Source organism: Nycticebus coucang, chromosome 11 (genome assembly GCF_027406575.1).
Source record: "Nycticebus coucang isolate mNycCou1 chromosome 11, mNycCou1.pri, whole genome shotgun sequence".
Taxonomy (NCBI): domain Eukaryota; kingdom Metazoa; phylum Chordata; class Mammalia; order Primates; family Lorisidae; genus Nycticebus; species Nycticebus coucang.
The window spans coordinates 120,814,748-120,830,919 of record NC_069790.1 but is presented as its reverse complement, the minus strand read 5'-3'; the positions used below and the strand labels follow the sequence as shown (position 1 = coordinate 120,830,919).

The window sequence follows — 16,172 nt, the reverse complement described above, 5'->3', positions numbered from 1 at the left end:
AATTCCTTGCTGAATTGTAATATTACAAATACCTTCTTCCATTCATTGTCCAATTTATCCAACAAAGATAAAAATTTTAATACAAATTCATTGATCTTTAGCTTTGTTTGTGCTTTTGAAGTTTTATTGAAGAAGTTCATCCCATCTTGAGGCTGAGCAAAGGTTTACATTTTCATCCGTTAACTTAATTGTTTTACCTGTGTGAGTTGGATCTTTAATCCATCCTGAGCCTACTTCGTATGTGGTGTCAAGTAGGGATCAAGTTTTATTTTTTCCATGTAATGAGCCAACTTTCCTAACATATCTAGTAAACAGTCTGTTCTTTTCCATTGATTTGTGGGGCTACCTTTATCATGGGTTAATTTCCCACAGAGCCATAGCTCTGTATTGTTCCAAGTATTTGTCTGCTCTTACGTCAAAGCTACATTAAAAAGCCCTATAATGTTCAGTATGTCTTAGTATCTTTCTCTTCTTCTTTTTAAAGGTTGGCATAACTATTCATGGTTCTTTCTTTATAACTTTAGGGGAAGTGTATTGAGTTCCTGGAAAAAAAAAAAACACCCACTAAAATCTTGATTGGAATTAGATTGGCTTTATAGATTTTTTTTTTTTTTTTGTAGAGACAGAGTCTCACTGTACCGCCCTCAGGTAGAGTGCCGTGGTGTCACACAACTCACAGCAACCTCTAACTCTTGGGCTTACGCGATTCTCTTGCCTCAGCCTCCCGAGCAGCTGGGAGGCTTTATAGATTTATCTGAGGAGAATTGATAATCTTTATAATATTTGTCCCAGTCAAGAGCCTGGACTCTTTCTACATTTACTATATCATTTCTATATCCTTTATTAGTTTAAAGTTCTGTTTTGTTTTGCTTTTCCCACAGGGGTCTTGTGGATTCTTGGTCAATTCTTAGATACTTTGTATTAATGGTTTCATTGCTATTCTAAAAGATACTTCGTTTTTGACTATTTTTCTAATTGCTTTGTTGCTGGACTAAAGCAAAACTATATATTTTTTGTGGGCTAATCTTGTATCTGGCAACCTTGTTGAACTCTCTTGTTCTAGTTGTTTATTTGCTGATTTTTTTTTTTTTTTTACTCTCTCTAGGGAGATAACTTTATCATCTGCAAATAATACCAATTTTTTTTCTGTTTATATTTGGGTCATTGTTGTGTGTTTTGAGTTCAAATGTCCCATTTGACTTTTCAGGGGTTCTCACTGGCCCTTGCATTTGTTTGTTGGTCCTTCACAGTGTCCTCTGGGTATGCAAGTCAGGGACGAATGATAACTCTTGGTTTAAGCAGTGACCCATGGCAGAGCTGGAATTGGGACAGGGCTTTATCAGGGCCTCCCAGGCTCTCTGGGGTGTGCTGGGAGCCAAGATAGAATATAGTTCCAGAAGCTTCCAGGGCACTAGAGGAGGGTAGAGACCCCTAGATTCTCTCTTGGGGACAGTGGCAACTCTGCCTTCTCTGCCCCATGGCAGGCTGTGCGTGGGCTCCTGGTGAAGCGGGCAGAGGGCTTCAGGAATATCACACCTACTGCAGCTCCTGTTTTCTTCTGCCCTTCCCCCAGCTTCCTAGGAGGTCAGCCTCTGTGTTTCTGGATAATTGGTAACCAGATTGAATATTGCATTGGTGACAGACACCTAAATCCCAATGGTGGCTCAGTCTTTGCCCAGGGTCAGGATGGAGAGCACCAGAGGTTTGAAGTGGGCAACTTCTACTACAAAAGGGCGATGTGTGCTCCTGGATCTGGAAGGGAGGAGAGAGGTGGGGTTGTGGCCTGTCCATACCTGCCATGACTGCAGGTTACTACTCCTGAGTCCGTCATCAGTCTTGCAGCTGCCAGCCTCCCTCACCAGAGGGAGGATGCTCACTCAGCCCAGAAGCCAGCATGCAATGGTCTCTTGTAGGAGGGGTGTCGTTTTATTTATTTATTATTATTTTTTTTGAGACAGAGTCTCACTTTGTCACCCTTGGTAGAGTGCCATGGCGTCACAGCTCACAGCAACCTCAAACTCTTGGGCTCAAGCAATTCTCTTGACTCAGTCTCCCAAGTAGCTGGGACTACAGACGCCTGCCACAATGCCCTGCTATTTTTTTGTTGCAGTTGTCATTGTTGTTTAGCTGGCCTGGGCTGGGTTTGAACCCGCCAGCCTCGGTGCATGTGGCCGGTGCCATAACTGTGCTATAGGTGCCGAGCTGGGGTGGTGTTGTTTTAGAAGAGTTCTCAGAGAGAAGCATCCATGAGGGCCATATGGAGCAGTCAAGAAAGCCTTTGTTGAAGGGGCCCTAGAAGGACAGGAGGAGTTGGAGGTCAGTGGGTAAGGGTGGTGGGCTGCAGGGCCAGCAGCTTGTACACAGCATGTCCACTCAGAGCGCTGTGGAGAGTGGCTTCCCGCATCACTGTGCCCTGTTTCACTTTCCCAGGGCTTCTCAGTGGTGGGTAGGGAGTGGGACTCCCAGCATATGGCCCCTAGAGGTTGCATGGCACCCAGCAGATGGTGGCAGAGTTAGGAAGAGCTCTTCTAGGCAGAGCTCTCTCTTAAGTCCACTGCAGTAGTCCGGGGCAAAGGTGGCTCAGGCATGCCACATATTGGGGGTTTGGGTGGGGGCCTAGATGAGTACAGAGTCCCCTAAGGCCCTATATATGGCCTCAGAGTTTGCTGAGTGGGTCTCAGGCTAGAAGGGGTGGGGGAGGAGTCTGTCCAGAGATGCTGCTTTGGTTGGAGTTGGGGTCTGGCTTATGTTTCTTAGCCCTGCCCTGCAGTGTTCTCTGGGACTCTGTATTTCTCAGCTCCTGGAGTCAGAATTGTGGGATTGGTCTCTCTCTCTCTCCCCCTCTCTCGTTCTTTCTCTCTCTTTCATACATACACACTCACTCATTCACCAGCTGGCCTCTCAGGCTCCCCCACTCTGTCCCCAGGGCCTTCAATGTCCCTCACTTTCTCTAAGCCCCAGGCTGCCCATGAGAACTGTGTTAGCGACACGGTGGCCCCCGTCCAGGAGTGGCTCCTGCTGCATCTTCCTGTCGCCGCCACCAGGCTAAATATAACCTGACACTGCACAGCCCTGGGCTGCTGCTCTGGAGACAGCCTCTCTGCCTGGGGGCGGACAGGCCAACTACAGCCCCAGCCTCCTGCCCTCCGAGTGACTTTGGGCTGGTCTGGGCCACAGCTCCTCTTGTTCACAGCGAGGTGGGGAGGCAACCAGGGTGAGCATGACTGCCTCCCTGAGGTCACCTTCCCTGCAGGGACCCAGCTCCCCACCTCTTTTGAGCTCTGGATGCTTCCACAAGGCCATCTGTCATCTCATCTGGCACCTAGGGCAGGAATCACTTATCTCTGCAATACCCACAGGGAGTCTGAAGCTCCAGAGAAGTGGGTGACCTACCCCCAGCAACAGCAAACGCCAGGCAGAGCAAGAGCCCAGGGTTGCTGGATGGGCGGAGCAGCTCAGAGCCGGCCTCTTCACCTGTCTGACCGATGATCTTCCTTGGTCTTGCCCTGTGCACTGAACTGGACCCTGTTGAATATTTGGCCCAAGGGGGGCCAGCACCTACAGGCCTGTACTGTAGGTCATGTGGGCACAAATGCTCATAGGCCTTCATGTGTTCAGTGATTTTCATGGGGTGATGCAGTTTAAGGTTAGTGAGGAAGCCTCAGTTCCTCTGATCCGAGGAACTTGCCTAAGGCCACTCAGGGTCATCTGCAGCCTCCTCCTGCCTGGTATTGCTGTGAGAGATAGGGTCTATCCTGCTATAGCCATGTGTGGCTCCTGCCTGGGGCTTGGCCTAGGCTAGTGCTGTCTAGGGGTAGGAAATTTAATTTGGGACAATGGGTGGAGCCCCTGACCCTTGAGTGAGTTGTGATACTGGGCGGGGATAGTGATGCTCCATGCCTCGTGGACTGCTGGGTATGGATTGTCAACAAAGGAAAGTGAGCTAGGTGCCTTGTTCTGATGAATGGCAGAGGCCTTCTCTGGGGCCAGGATGTGCTGTACCTGCTGCACCTGGAATGTGTCCAGGCCTGGTTCTGCCCCGCTCCTCCCTAATCCTCAGCCCTCCTCAGTGCCCTGCAGTGCACTGGTTGGTGAAAGGCATACCTCCCCTTCCTTTGTCTCCATCCCCAGAGGGGCTGGGAGGTAGGCCTGGGCTGGGCAGGGACAGCTGCCTCACCCAAAGGTCTCTCCAGCTGGGGTGGGGCAGGGCAGGGCAGGGCGGGTAGGCCCTAGGGCCTCTGCATTCTAAGAACTCATACCCCTTGTCTGCCTCTCTTCTCCAGTGTATAAGGACCTCCTTCAGCCAGGCTGAGTGGCACATGTATTATGTCATTCCATTTCAGCCTTGTCGGGTGGGCACGCTCTCCCTGCCTTGCAGATGACTGTACCCCCCACCCCCCCGCCTACTAGTCCAAAGTCATTCTAATGCAATACACAGAGGCCACCTGACTGCACAGCCCATGCCCCCTCCCTTGAGACTGAGAATCCTACAAATCCTACCCCCCTGCTGCCTGGCCAGTCTATCCTGGCCCCCTCCTTCCTGGAGCTGCTGGCGCTGGCTCAGGAGTGTGGGCTGCGCCTGCCACGGAGTGGCTCTTCCTGGTACTACAACCGTACTGCTGGGTGCTAGGCCTTCTAAGGCCAGCCTTTGCCAGGGAAGCCAGGAGGGAGTGGGGGTAAAGGGATGGTCTGGGTGGTCTAGGGGTAGGTGGGAGCTGATGTAAGTGTGTGCTAGGGACAGCTCAGATGCTGGCTTTCAGGGTGTTTTCTCTTCAGGGAAGTTGAGTGGGAGTCACAGCCCCAAACCCCTGCAAGATGCTTTTTGCTCTACTCTGCTGTCCTGGTCCTATCCTTTGCCTGGCTGTCATTTCCTTTCCTTGCCCTAAGGGATCCCCACTGCCTGTAATCCAAGCCAATAGTGGGATGGGGTCTGGCCGGCAGGTCTGAGGAGCTATGGGGCTGATCTGGCAGGTGATTGAGGGCAGTGCCTCAGAGAGCCTGGACCCATGTGGAACTGCAGCATCCCTTCCTTCTATGTCTCTGTGACACTAGCTGGGCTCCCTACCCCCAGCCATTAGGCAGGGCTCCAGCTTACATTTTTGGAATAACCAGGCCTCCTTTGACAGGATTATTTGAAAGGAAAGATTCTTGAATGTGGATAAAGGGAGAGGCCAAGGGGACTCGTGTGTGTGTGTGTGTGTGTGTGTGTGTGTGTGTGTGTGTGTGTGTTTAGGTGTGGGAAGCAGGCCTGTGCTGCTGTCACCTGGGTGGGGGATTTTGAGATGCTAGGGTCCTGGGGGCAATTTGACAATTTGGCAATTTCAGGTGTCGGGGTCCTGGGCTGGGTGGGCTTCAGAATGCAGTTCCGGCCTGTCTTGGTAAGTGGCTTGAATTGAAGTGGGGAGGAGTGCTGAGGGCTCAAGCTCAGAATTTCTGGGGCCCTATGTTGGGGATAGAATCCCCAAGCCATCCTTGGGGTTGAGATCATCTTGGTTCCAGACTCTAGACTTCTCTGAGACAAGTTTCCTGATGAGGAATGAGGTGTGAAAGCCTGGGTCCCGGGGGTCCTGGGGGTGGTGGGTGCTGGGGTCTCCGGGGCTCAGGTTTCCTGTCTCTGGCCTCTCCTTAGTCTTGTGAGGCTAGTCCCTATTCAGGCCTCTGCCGGCCATCACCATATTAGGGCATAAACTCCAGGCAGGCTGTCCGGGTGCCAAATGGTCTCCAGCTGGGCCCAGCCCCCTGCAGTTCCTGACACCATGGCTGTGTGTCAGAGGCCGGAGGTCAGGGGACAAGAACGGCTGCTGAAGGGAGACCCAGACAGAGTGCCCAAACTCAGGGCCCTTGGGCAGAGTTTGGCCCCTGGAGGCCCTGGGATGCCGTAAGTGGAAGGTCTGTGGGTGGGGCAGAGAAGTCCTGGTCAGCCCCTCCCCTCGTCCAGCCCCTCACCTCAATGCCAGCCTGTTTAAATTGGTTTCAGAGGACTTCGGTCCACAAGATGAACACTACAGCTATTAGAATCGCTGATCTGTTGTCATCTCTCAGTCCCATCCTGGCACATCTGACCTGAGCCTGGCCAGCTTCTCCCAGATGGGGCCCTTTTCACCCCCACTTCCCCTGCAAGTGGCCCCTCAGGCCTCAGACCTTGCTGGGAAGTAGCAAGACTCAGGGGTGCTGCCCCTCCAGGTGGCCAGCCTCTCTCTGACCCAGGTCACCACTGTCATCCTCTGCTGTGGGTCTGAGAGCAGGGGTGGGGGTGCAGGGCACATGCCTAGTAGAAAGGTGAGGGGGAAGGAAATGTGAGCCTGGATTGCCAGGGGACTCCTGGGGCCATGTGGTTCATCACCCCATGCCCACCTCTCCATCCACAATTGCCTCATCACTGACACCGCTGGCCAGCCCTGGCTCCCAGGGCATATTATTCCAGGCAGTAAGTCCTTCAATGGGGATGCACATACCAGGAGGCAGAGAAGACAGGTGAGCAGGAGGGAGCAGAGATAAGGAGAAGAGTATCTCCTCCCCTAGGAAGAGTGGGAGATGAGGGACACGCCCGGGTACCCATGGGACCATAGAGGAGGGAGAGCAAGATGTCATTGTGTCTTCTTGAGAACTTCCCAAGGGTGGCGTTTCCTGGGCTTTAGGTGGAACTGAGAGCTTGATCTAAAGAGGTCTTTCAGAAATCAGTGTGGAGGGGATGTGGGGGCACATGCTAGCTGGAGTGGAAGGAGGACACAGCCTGGTGGACTGAACTCCCCTGATATAGGTGCTTTGGTGGACAGAGACAGACAGGGAGGGAAGGGAGGGAAAAGACTGAGAATAGGAGAAAGATGAGAGATGGAAATGAAAGATCTAGAAGCAGTGCATCTTAGACTGTTTGATTCTAATGTCACAGATAGGTACTTCTATAAAATATAAGAGTGCACGCGTAGATATTGTGGCATTGCCAACACCTGTAAAGGGTTTGAAACTCTTGCTCTCAACATCTGTACTTACCTTGTGGACTGACACGATGGCTCACTGCTAATCTAGAAACAATGGCGACAGAAAGACAGACAGTAGCAGCCAGCTGTCTATGGTGCGCCATGTATGCAGGCATTGCCCTAAGCACTTAGCATGTGTCAACTTAGTTAATCTTTACAACTAGTGAGAATAGGATTACTATTATTCCCATCTCATAGATGAGGAGAACGAGGCACAGGGATGTAAAATAATTTAGAAAAAAATGCATGACCAACTAAGCAGGGCTGAGTCAGGACTGAACTCAGAGATCTTGGGCATAAAATCTATGGGTTTGCCCACCATGCTGCACTGCCTCACATGAGGGAAGAGCAAAGATCTGCTGAGAGGATGGGGAAGATGAGGTGAAAAGATGGAGAGAGAGAGGATCATCAACCAGTGTGAGAGAATGTGCACATGGGAAAGAGAGCTAGAGAAATACGATCTGCAGAGAGTGGCGAAGGGGAACTCCGTGAGCTCCTAGCTGGAGCAGACAAATGGAAGACATGTGACGGGCAGGTGCATCCAAATGAGGGGGGCAGGACAGGAAACCGTGGTGAGGAAGTGGAGAATGGTGCGTGGGGGCCGCGGCAGGCGGCAGAAGTGAGCAGGTCCTTTTGGTGTTTGGGGTCCCTCCTCCTGGCTTTTAGCACTGCCGACCGAGGGGTGCTGGTGCCGTACTAGCTGTGTCTTCCCACTCTGTAGGGAGCTGCTTCCTGTGTCTGGTGGACGTGGTGCCCGTAAAGAATGAGGATGGAGCTGTCATCATGTTCATCCTCAACTTCGAGGTGGTGATGGAGAAGGACATGGTGGGGTCCCCGGCTCATGACACCAATCACCGGGGCCCCCCCACCAGCTGGCTGGCCCCAGGTAAGTGCAGCCACACCTTTGGGTTGGCTCAGGAGTACATGGCTTCACTTCCCTGGGACCTGAGCTGCCTGAGGTCAGTGCTTTGTAGGAGGGAGGATGTAGTTTGGGGGAGAGTACACCGAGGATGTGGCCTGGTCCCACCTGGTCCAGGATGGACAGACAGTAGTAGACAGGGTCCAGGTCACAGGTCTTTGTAGCAGTAGCACCTGTTTTCCTATCTTTACCTGCTCAGGTCCCCCTTGCAACATTCCCTGAAAGCAGGCCTCTCTCCAGCCTGCCTTGAGCAATCCAGGGATGAGGAACTCACCCTCCCCAGAGGGCACAGGCCACCTGGAAGTGGTTCCCTTTGTTCATTAGAAAGGTCTATCCTCTGGTCTTTGTTCCTGCCAAGTTCCCTGGAGATCTTGGTTGGCTGAGGGGAGGACCTGAGGGAATGTTCATCCTGGCTGGAGACACGGCGGCCTCCCCTCACCTGCTCCATGATGCCAAGACTCAGATGTCCCCTCTCCCAGGATGGCCTCTTTGGGTTTAATTTTAATTTTTTCCTCAGAGTCATGACAAAAGCTTTCACTTCTTGGTGTCATGCTCTAAAATGACAATGTTGGTAACACTGACCCACCTGTTCTACAGATGTCATATGGCCGATGGCAGGGTATGGCAGGAAGACTATGGCGTTAACCCATTCCACTGCAGGCCCCTTGCTGTGTGATCTCAGGCAGGTTACACAGCCTTTATGCTTAAATTTCCTTATGTCTAAAATGGGGATAATGGTACCCACTGGCTAGGTGTGGGTAGAATCAGGGATGATTTATGTAGTGCCTGCTCTGAAGTGTGGCTCAAGAATGGCAGTTCAGGCCGGGCATGGTGGCTCATTCCTGTAATCCTAGGAAGCTGGGAGGCTAAGGCAAGCAGATTGCTTAAATTTATGAGTTCAAGACCAGCCTGAGCAAGAGGGAGATCAACTAAACAGCAACAACAACAACAAACAAAACAAGGCAAGAGGATGGCTTGAGCCCAAGAGTTTGAGGTTGCTGTGAGCTAATATGCCACAGCATTCTGCCCAGGGCGACAGAGTGAAACTGTCTTGGAAAAAAAAACAAAAAAAGAAAAGAAAAGAATGGAAGTTTATCTTGATCAAAGTCTTAGATAAAATTGTATTCTAGAATTTTTTTGAGAATTGAGTTCAAAAACTGTACATGGGGTGAGGTGTGAGGTGGAGGGGTGTTGGCTTTCAGGGTCCCCAGTTCCTCTGTTTCCTGCCCTGGTGTCTGAGGCTCCAGCTACTCCCGGCTGCCAGTGGGTCCTGGTGGCCACATACCTCCCCTCTCCCACAGGCCGCGCCAAGACCTTCCGCCTGAAGCTACCTGCGCTGCTGGCGCTGACTGCCCGGGAGTCGTCGGGGCGGGCTGGCAGTGCAAGCAGCGCGCGTGCCCCCGGGGCCGTGGTGGTAGATGTGGACCTGACGCCTGCGGCGCCCAGCAGCGAGTCACTGGCCCTGGACGAGGTGACAGCCATGGACAACCACGTAGCAGGGCTTGGGCAAGCCGAGGAGCAGCGCGCGCTGGTGGGCTGCAGCTCGCCACTCGCAAATGCACCTGGCCCACACCCGTCGCCCCGGGCACACAGCCTGAACCCTGATGCCTCTGGCTCCAGCTGCAGCCTGGCCCGAACGCGCTCCCGAGAGAGCTGCGCCAGTGTGCGCCGGGCCTCTTCAGCTGACGACATCGAGGCCATGCGTGCCGGGGCGCTGCCCCCACCGCCACCGCGCCATGCCAGCACTGGTGAGGGGCCCCCAGCGCGGTCAGGAACTGTCCCGCTCCAGCCCAGCCTCCTGGACTGCCAGGCCTGCTCCCCTGCCAGGCCCTCAGCTTCTGACCTTTCTGCACAGCCTGGGTGCCTGGGAGACGGAAATCCCATTAAGCGCTTATTTAATCCCATTAAGTGGCCTTTTAGGCTATTAAATGTCCATTCATCCCATTACATTCTTCCACTCAGAGAGCCCTGGCTGTCCCATGGAGCTGGCTGTCCCAGGACATCTTGGAGCAGGGATGGTTCTGGGGACTGTGAAGGGTACCTGGTACCACCTGGCTCTCTGGCAGGGTCCAAATGTCCTTGAATAGACCCTTCTTCCTCCTCTATCTTCTATTTGCACCACAGGGTGCTTTCTTAGAGTGGGGAAGGGTCTGGCCTGGTCTGTTTCACTATAACTGTCCCCATCCTCTAGAGCTGACCTCATTGAGTCATTGTGCCCCATGGCTCCAGCCAGTGCAGGGCCTGGTCGCCCTTAGGCCAAGGCCTGCTATCCTGACCTGGCCTTGCCTCTCCACCCAGGGGCCATGCACCCCCTGCGTAGCGGCCTGCTTAACTCCACCTCGGACTCAGACCTCGTGCGCTACCGCACCATTAGCAAGATTCCCCAAATCACCCTCAACTTTGTGGACCTCAAGGGTGACCCCTTCCTGGCTTCGCCCACCAGTGACCGGGAAATCATAGCACCCAAGATAAAGGATCGGACCCACAATGTCACTGAGAAGGTCACCCAGGTAGGTGCCCAGTGAGCCTGGCTCTCCTCTCACTTGATGAAGCTTGGAGGGGAGGAGGGGGGAGTGTGCTGAGGTGCAGAGGTGGGGTGGAGGGGGCCAGCCAGTGAGAGCCTCCTGAGTGGGCAGACCTGAGGCCCAGGGTGGGAGGTCCTGAGAGGTCCTGGGGAGAGGAGACTGGGAGGTTCTGGGAGCAGGCAGATGCAGAGGGCAAGTGGATGAGGTACATGCCTCTTACAGAGTGAGGACAGGGCAGTTGAGGCAGGGGACGTGAGAGGGCCAGGCAGCTTTATGGACATGAAGGGCCTGGCCATAGGGTGTGTGTGAGGCAGTACCATGGGTCAAGCCAACAGGAGGAGGCTTAAAATTAGAAGGGGCCACAGAGGTCAGGCCTGGAGGGTCCTGTTGCTTCTAGGCCAAGGTAATGAACTCACCTGAGCAGAGGGTAGGCACCTGGTGTTATGAGGATGGCCAGGACGGCCTGGAGGTTCCCAACCATATCCTCAAAGCATGCGAAAGTACTGTTTCCTTTTCATGTGAGGAGGGGGGCCATGGGAGTGCAAAGACATGGAGAGATTAATTTCCGAAATCCTGGGTCAGAGAAGACCACTAGCCAACACCACACTGAGGCAGGGCCAGTCTGGTCGTCTGTCTCCTCTTGGGCTTGGAACATTCCTTGCAGCAAGATGGTCCACCCCCTCCATTACCTAGTCCCCCAGTTCTTTCACATCCTGGCCTTGGGGGTGGGGGCAGCTGATCAGGAGTGGCCCCCAGCAGTGAGTAAAGCCTGGGATAGTGCGGACTCCTGTTCTCTCCTGCCCCTTCCCCAGCTGTGGCCTGGGCTGGCCCATGTGAGAGCTGCCCTGTTCCCCAGGCAGCCTCCTGGCCCTGCTCCCACTGCCTCCAGCTCTCTGGACCCCAGCCAGGTCTCCAGTCCATTGGCCTTGACTCCAGAACATTCCCCCTCACCCTAGGCCCTTATCTGGCTGCCTCCTTTCTTCCCCCCTCCCCCCTTGCCTCTCTCTTGGTTCCCACCTGAGCCCCTGGCTGCCCATAAGCCCGAGGTGTGTTGTGGGGGGTCAGTGCATGTGTGCCTCGGTGTGTCCATGTGCGCAAGTATTCTGGCCAGTCTTGGTAGTCTCTCCATCTCTGGGTGTCTCTGTTTGACTCTGGCTGGCTTGGCACTGGACTGGCCAGGCGGGGGTGTCGGGGAGACCATTAATCTGTGGTGACAGGCCGGCTGCCGGCCGAGGGGGAGGGGCACGGGCTGCGGGAGCAGCGCAGGAGCTCGAGCCAGTGAGCTGGGAGGGGGCGGGCGGGGCAGGAGCCCAGTGTGGCGGGTGGGGGTGGGGACCCAGGAGGAGGAGGGGCCGCTGGAGGAGCCGAGGTGCCGGCCGCAGCCAGGCTGCTGGGCAGGCAGAGCGCAGAGCCCTGGCAGCAGGGCCCGCACCAGGGGCCGTGGGCAGCCCTGGCTAGGTGGGCTGCCACCCACGCTCCCTGCCTGGGTGACCCCAGCCCGGGGTCCAGCCCCAGCCACACTGGCTTCATGCCAGAGGCTGCGTTGGCTGCCAGTCGGCCAACCTCTGGGGTGCAGTCTGGGCTGGGACTGCTACTGGGGTGCAGGTCAGGTACTGGCTGGGCCCCTGGGCCCCTGGGCAGGCAGGCTGGGGGGAGCCAAGTCCTCCATGGCGGCCTCAGCAGTGAAGGCGAGTGGAGCAGGGGCTCTGCAGCCCAGGGCCCAGAAAGGCCGGGTAAGGCGGGCCGTGCGCATCTCCAGCCTTGTGGCCCAGGAGGTAGGTGACCCCTGGTCCCTCCCCTTCCTTTTCTGGACCGGGGCACTGGGCAGGTGGCAAGTGGGGATTTGGCCCAAAGGGCTCTGACTCCAGGCTGGGGAGAGGGCTCCTGGGAAACAGCAGAGTTTGGGTAGCCATGGAGTCTGTGCCCTGCTTGGCCATTCTGGGCTCCTGTCTGCTCTCCTCCTAGGCTGGGGCTACCGTAGCCCCCTTGCTGGGGCTTCCCCTCTCCTATGGCTTCTGCTGCCCATGGCCCTCAAGCTCAAAAATGCAAAGGTGGAGAGAAAGACAACAGGAGTGAAATGGAAGCCCAGAGAGGATGGTGGGGAGGTGGTGGGAGGAGAAGGAGCCAGTGGGCAGCAGCCAGGCCTGGCACAGAGGCACAGAGGCACTGAAGCTTCCTTGCTGTAAGTGCTGGGGTATGATACCCTGCAATGGGCAAGGAAGGCTTGGGCTGCCTCCAGGGGTCCAGGAGGCTGCAATCTGCACAGGCATAGAAACCACTGTGTAGGAGGTGAGGGCGTGCTGAGCTGGGTGTCTGGCTCATTTTTTTAGGGATGGCCTGAAGTACTGCTGGAGGGCTATGTGCTGCTCTGTTACCTCCTGGGAACCACCTCTGTGTCCGCAGTGGCCCTCCTATTACAGAGCCTGGAGCAGGCTTGGGTTGTGGTGGATGAGGTGTGAAATGTGGCTGGCTTAGGGGTGAGTCTGAGAATCCCACCCCCGCCCCATTCCTGCCCCACTGCCCTGGCACCTCAGCTGTCTGCCCTGGCTCTTATGCTGCTTCCAGCTGGGGACAGGTAGAGGTGGGAGTCTTTTTATCCTCAGGTGAGGACCCAGGTTCTGGCTTAAATGAGTTGGCTTCAGTATTCTATGACAGTATTGGGGGTAAGCTGACAGGGCAAAGCTGAGACTGACCCCTGTAAAGATGAGGTTTGTGTGTCCAGGCCTTGCATCCCAGGAGTGTCCTGGGGTGATGCTGCTCATGCTGTGGTGAGGGGAAACTTGGGAGTGGGATCGCTGCTGTGGGGAGAGGGCGGTTCTGCATACCTGGCCTCTCAGTGCAATGAGGATTTGCATCTAGGGCCAGCTACCTCTTTCTGCCCATTTTTCTGCAGTTCTTTTTTTCAATCCCTGCTTCACCCCAGAAATTCTGCCACCCCATGAGCATGTACTCTCTGTCCTAAGGAGCAGGTTGCTGGGGCTGAAGGCAGAGCAGAAATGGGAACTCGGGAGCCTGTCCCTGGGCTCCCTGCTCTAGGCCCTAGCTTCTCCCCTCTCCATCAGTACCTCTGGAAGCCCTGTGTCCACCCCAGGGTAATCAAACCCCTAATTATGACCTGTCTTAACTTCTAGTAATTACCTCCAAGGAGATGTTCCCCAAACGTGCTATCTGTGAAGGTGGCTTGAGGATGTCCCCAGCTTGAACACGAAGGGGAGTCATTGGCACCCCATTGTTCATGGCCTTCTCCAGCCCAGAGGTAGAGGCTCTGTGGCCCCAAGAGTTAGTGTTTCTGGAGGCAGGGCCAGCAACTCTGGCTTTCCAAGGTGGCAGGGTGGGGCCTTGGGTTTGGCTGGCTGCCAAGGATGGCAAAGGCCAGGCTGGGAGCGTTTGGGAAGGGGGCTCTTGGGTGAGCTGGATGTCTGTAAGAGAGGATTCTGGGGGAGTAGGCCCTGAAGGTCAGATGGAGGCTTGTGCGACAGCCTGGGGAAGCTGGCCTGAGCTCTTCCTAGTTTGGCTTGGGAGAAAGAGTAATGTGGCTGCTGTCACCTGGTCGAGAGGGTGGGCCTACCTGCTGTCTGTGAGCGTCAACCTGCACAGGGCTTTGTGTTGCTCCTGGGCCATCCATTGGGCACCGTCTCTTCTGGGCTGGATAGTATCTTCTGTGTCCCTGTGTAAGAGTGTGGGAGTGTGAGGACTGTGGGCTGCCCTGGGCCTGGGTAGAGAGAGGACTGAGGGGAGCAGAGGAGTGTCTTGATCTCTCCCTACCTCCACCCCTAGAAGGTCAAAAGAATTGAGACTGGATGGCTGGTGTCCCTGGGCCAGTGACAGGGAGGGAACGCAGTGACTACCATTTTATCTGAAGACCCCGCCCAGGCAGGGAGCTGTAGTCCTTAGGATTTTTTCTAGACACAGGCTCTGGGGTATTTTGAGATGGTGTGGTGACTTGGGGTGTGGGCAGGATCACATGGTGTCAGTCATTGTCCGTGGGGCTGGGTCTGCATGGCTGGTGAGGCAGCACTGGGTGTCACTGCAGAGAACCCAGAATCCAGGTCTGCTGAGAGCTGTTGGGACTGTTTGGAACCAGCCAGGAGGCCTGTTGCTGTGTACCCATGGCGAGAACTGTCCAGTGACTGGTCGCTTGGCTGAGGGGTGTGCATTCTGATGGAAACTGTTTTGGCTCCTCCCCGCTTACTCTAGTTGGCCCCAGCAGAGATGTCACCAGCTCCTACTCTGAGGTCCCATGGTTTGCCCTCACTCTGCACCTCTACTTTCTCCTTCTGTCCAGGTCCTGTCCCTGGGCGCTGATGTGTTGCCCGAGTACAAGTTGCAGGCGCCGCGCATCCACCGCTGGACCATCCTGCACTACAGCCCCTTCAAGGCCGTGTGGGACTGGCTCATCCTGCTGCTTGTCATCTACACGGCCGTCTTCACGCCCTACTCGGCTGCCTTCCTGCTGAAGGACACAGAAGAGGGTCCTCCGGCACCTGACTGTGGCTATGCCTGCCAGCCGCTGGCTGTGGTGGACCTCATTGTGGACATCATGTTCATCGTGGACATCCTCATCAACTTCCGCACCACCTATGTCAATGCCAATGAAGAGGTGGTCAGCCACCCCGGCCGCATCGCCGTCCACTACTTCAAGGGCTGGTTCCTCATTGACATGGTGGCCGCAATCCCCTTTGACCTGCTCATCTTTGGCTCTGGCTCTGAAGAGGTGGGGTTGGCAGGGAGGCAGGGAGGGGAGAAAGGACAGGGAGGCTGGGAGGTGGAAAAGGGAGAGAGCTGGTGGGATTTAGTGTGGTGGAGGGGTGCAGAGAGAGAGGGGGAGAGAGACAGAGAAGGTGAGGTGCATGTCAGGTGTCCCAAAAAACCCGTGCTCCTCTCTGTTCTCCACATGAGCTGAGCTCACAGGGTTGTTGAAGGCCAGAAGAGGCACTGCTTTTCGCTAATTTGTCCCCCCAAAGGCCCTAGAAGCTAAGGAAAATTCTGGCCAGGCACCTTAGGGTGATTGTCACACTTTTTGGATCCCCTTTTCCCTCATTCTTGCTGTGGGAACTGTGTCCCCTTTGTCCTGAAGCTAGCACGAAGATTAATGAGACATCTGTGCTGGGCCCAGCATGGGAGGTGCTTCAGACAAGGTGGCTTCAACTACTGGGAAGAAGTTCTGGGAGAAGGTCTTTGGGGTTTCACCTCTGATACCCTGTCTAAGAGTAGTTCCCTCTACTCCTCCTCTACCCCTACACTGAATGTCCTGCCTTCTTGCCCCCTAGCTGATCGGACTGCTGAAGACAGCGCGGCTGTTACGGCTGGTGCGTGTGGCACGGAAGCTGGACCGTTACTCGGAGTACGGGGCGGCCGTGCTCTTCCTGCTCATGTGCACCTTCGCACTCATCGCGCACTGGCTGGCCTGCATCTGGTACGCCATTGGCAACATGGAGCAGCCGCACATAGACTCTCGCATTGGCTGGCTGCACAACCTGGGCGACCAGATCGGCAAGCCATACAACAGCAGCGGCCTGGGCGGCCCCTCCATCAAGGACAAGTATGTCACCGCGCTCTATTTCACCTTCAGCAGCCTCACTAGTGTGGGCTTCGGCAACGTGTCCCCCAACACCAACTCAGAGAAGATCTTCTCCATCTGCGTCATGCTCATTGGCTGTGAGTGTGCCTGGGGTGGGGCAGCCTGGGGAGGAGGAATCTGAGGCTGCTGGAGGAGCCTAGGACTCACAGACTCTGGGGGCTGCCATCATG

General features: G+C 55.2%; 1 protein-coding gene across 10 annotated transcripts in view; it reads left to right on the top strand.

Annotated features, from left to right (window-relative positions):
* Nucleotides 1-16,172, top strand: part of KCNH2 (potassium voltage-gated channel subfamily H member 2) — a 49,556-nt gene that overhangs the window by 26,604 nt on the left and 6,780 nt on the right. For 7 of the 10 annotated variants that reach the window (XM_053608365.1, XM_053608363.1, XM_053608362.1 and 4 more), the window contains 5 exons: nucleotides 7,699-7,863; nucleotides 9,198-9,644; nucleotides 10,195-10,406; nucleotides 14,707-15,135; nucleotides 15,692-16,079. In XM_053608365.1, coding sequence (XP_053464340.1) covers nucleotides 7,761-7,863; nucleotides 9,198-9,644; nucleotides 10,195-10,406; nucleotides 14,707-15,135; nucleotides 15,692-16,079 — 1,579 coding nt within the window. In that variant the 5' untranslated portion in view covers nucleotides 7,699-7,760. Of the gene's footprint in view, nucleotides 1-5,799; nucleotides 5,879-7,698; nucleotides 7,864-9,197; nucleotides 9,645-10,194; nucleotides 10,407-11,733; nucleotides 12,197-14,706; nucleotides 15,136-15,691; nucleotides 16,080-16,172 lie in introns of those variants that run through there. The other 3 variants (XM_053608369.1, XM_053608368.1, XM_053608364.1) reach the window with 2 other exon arrangements.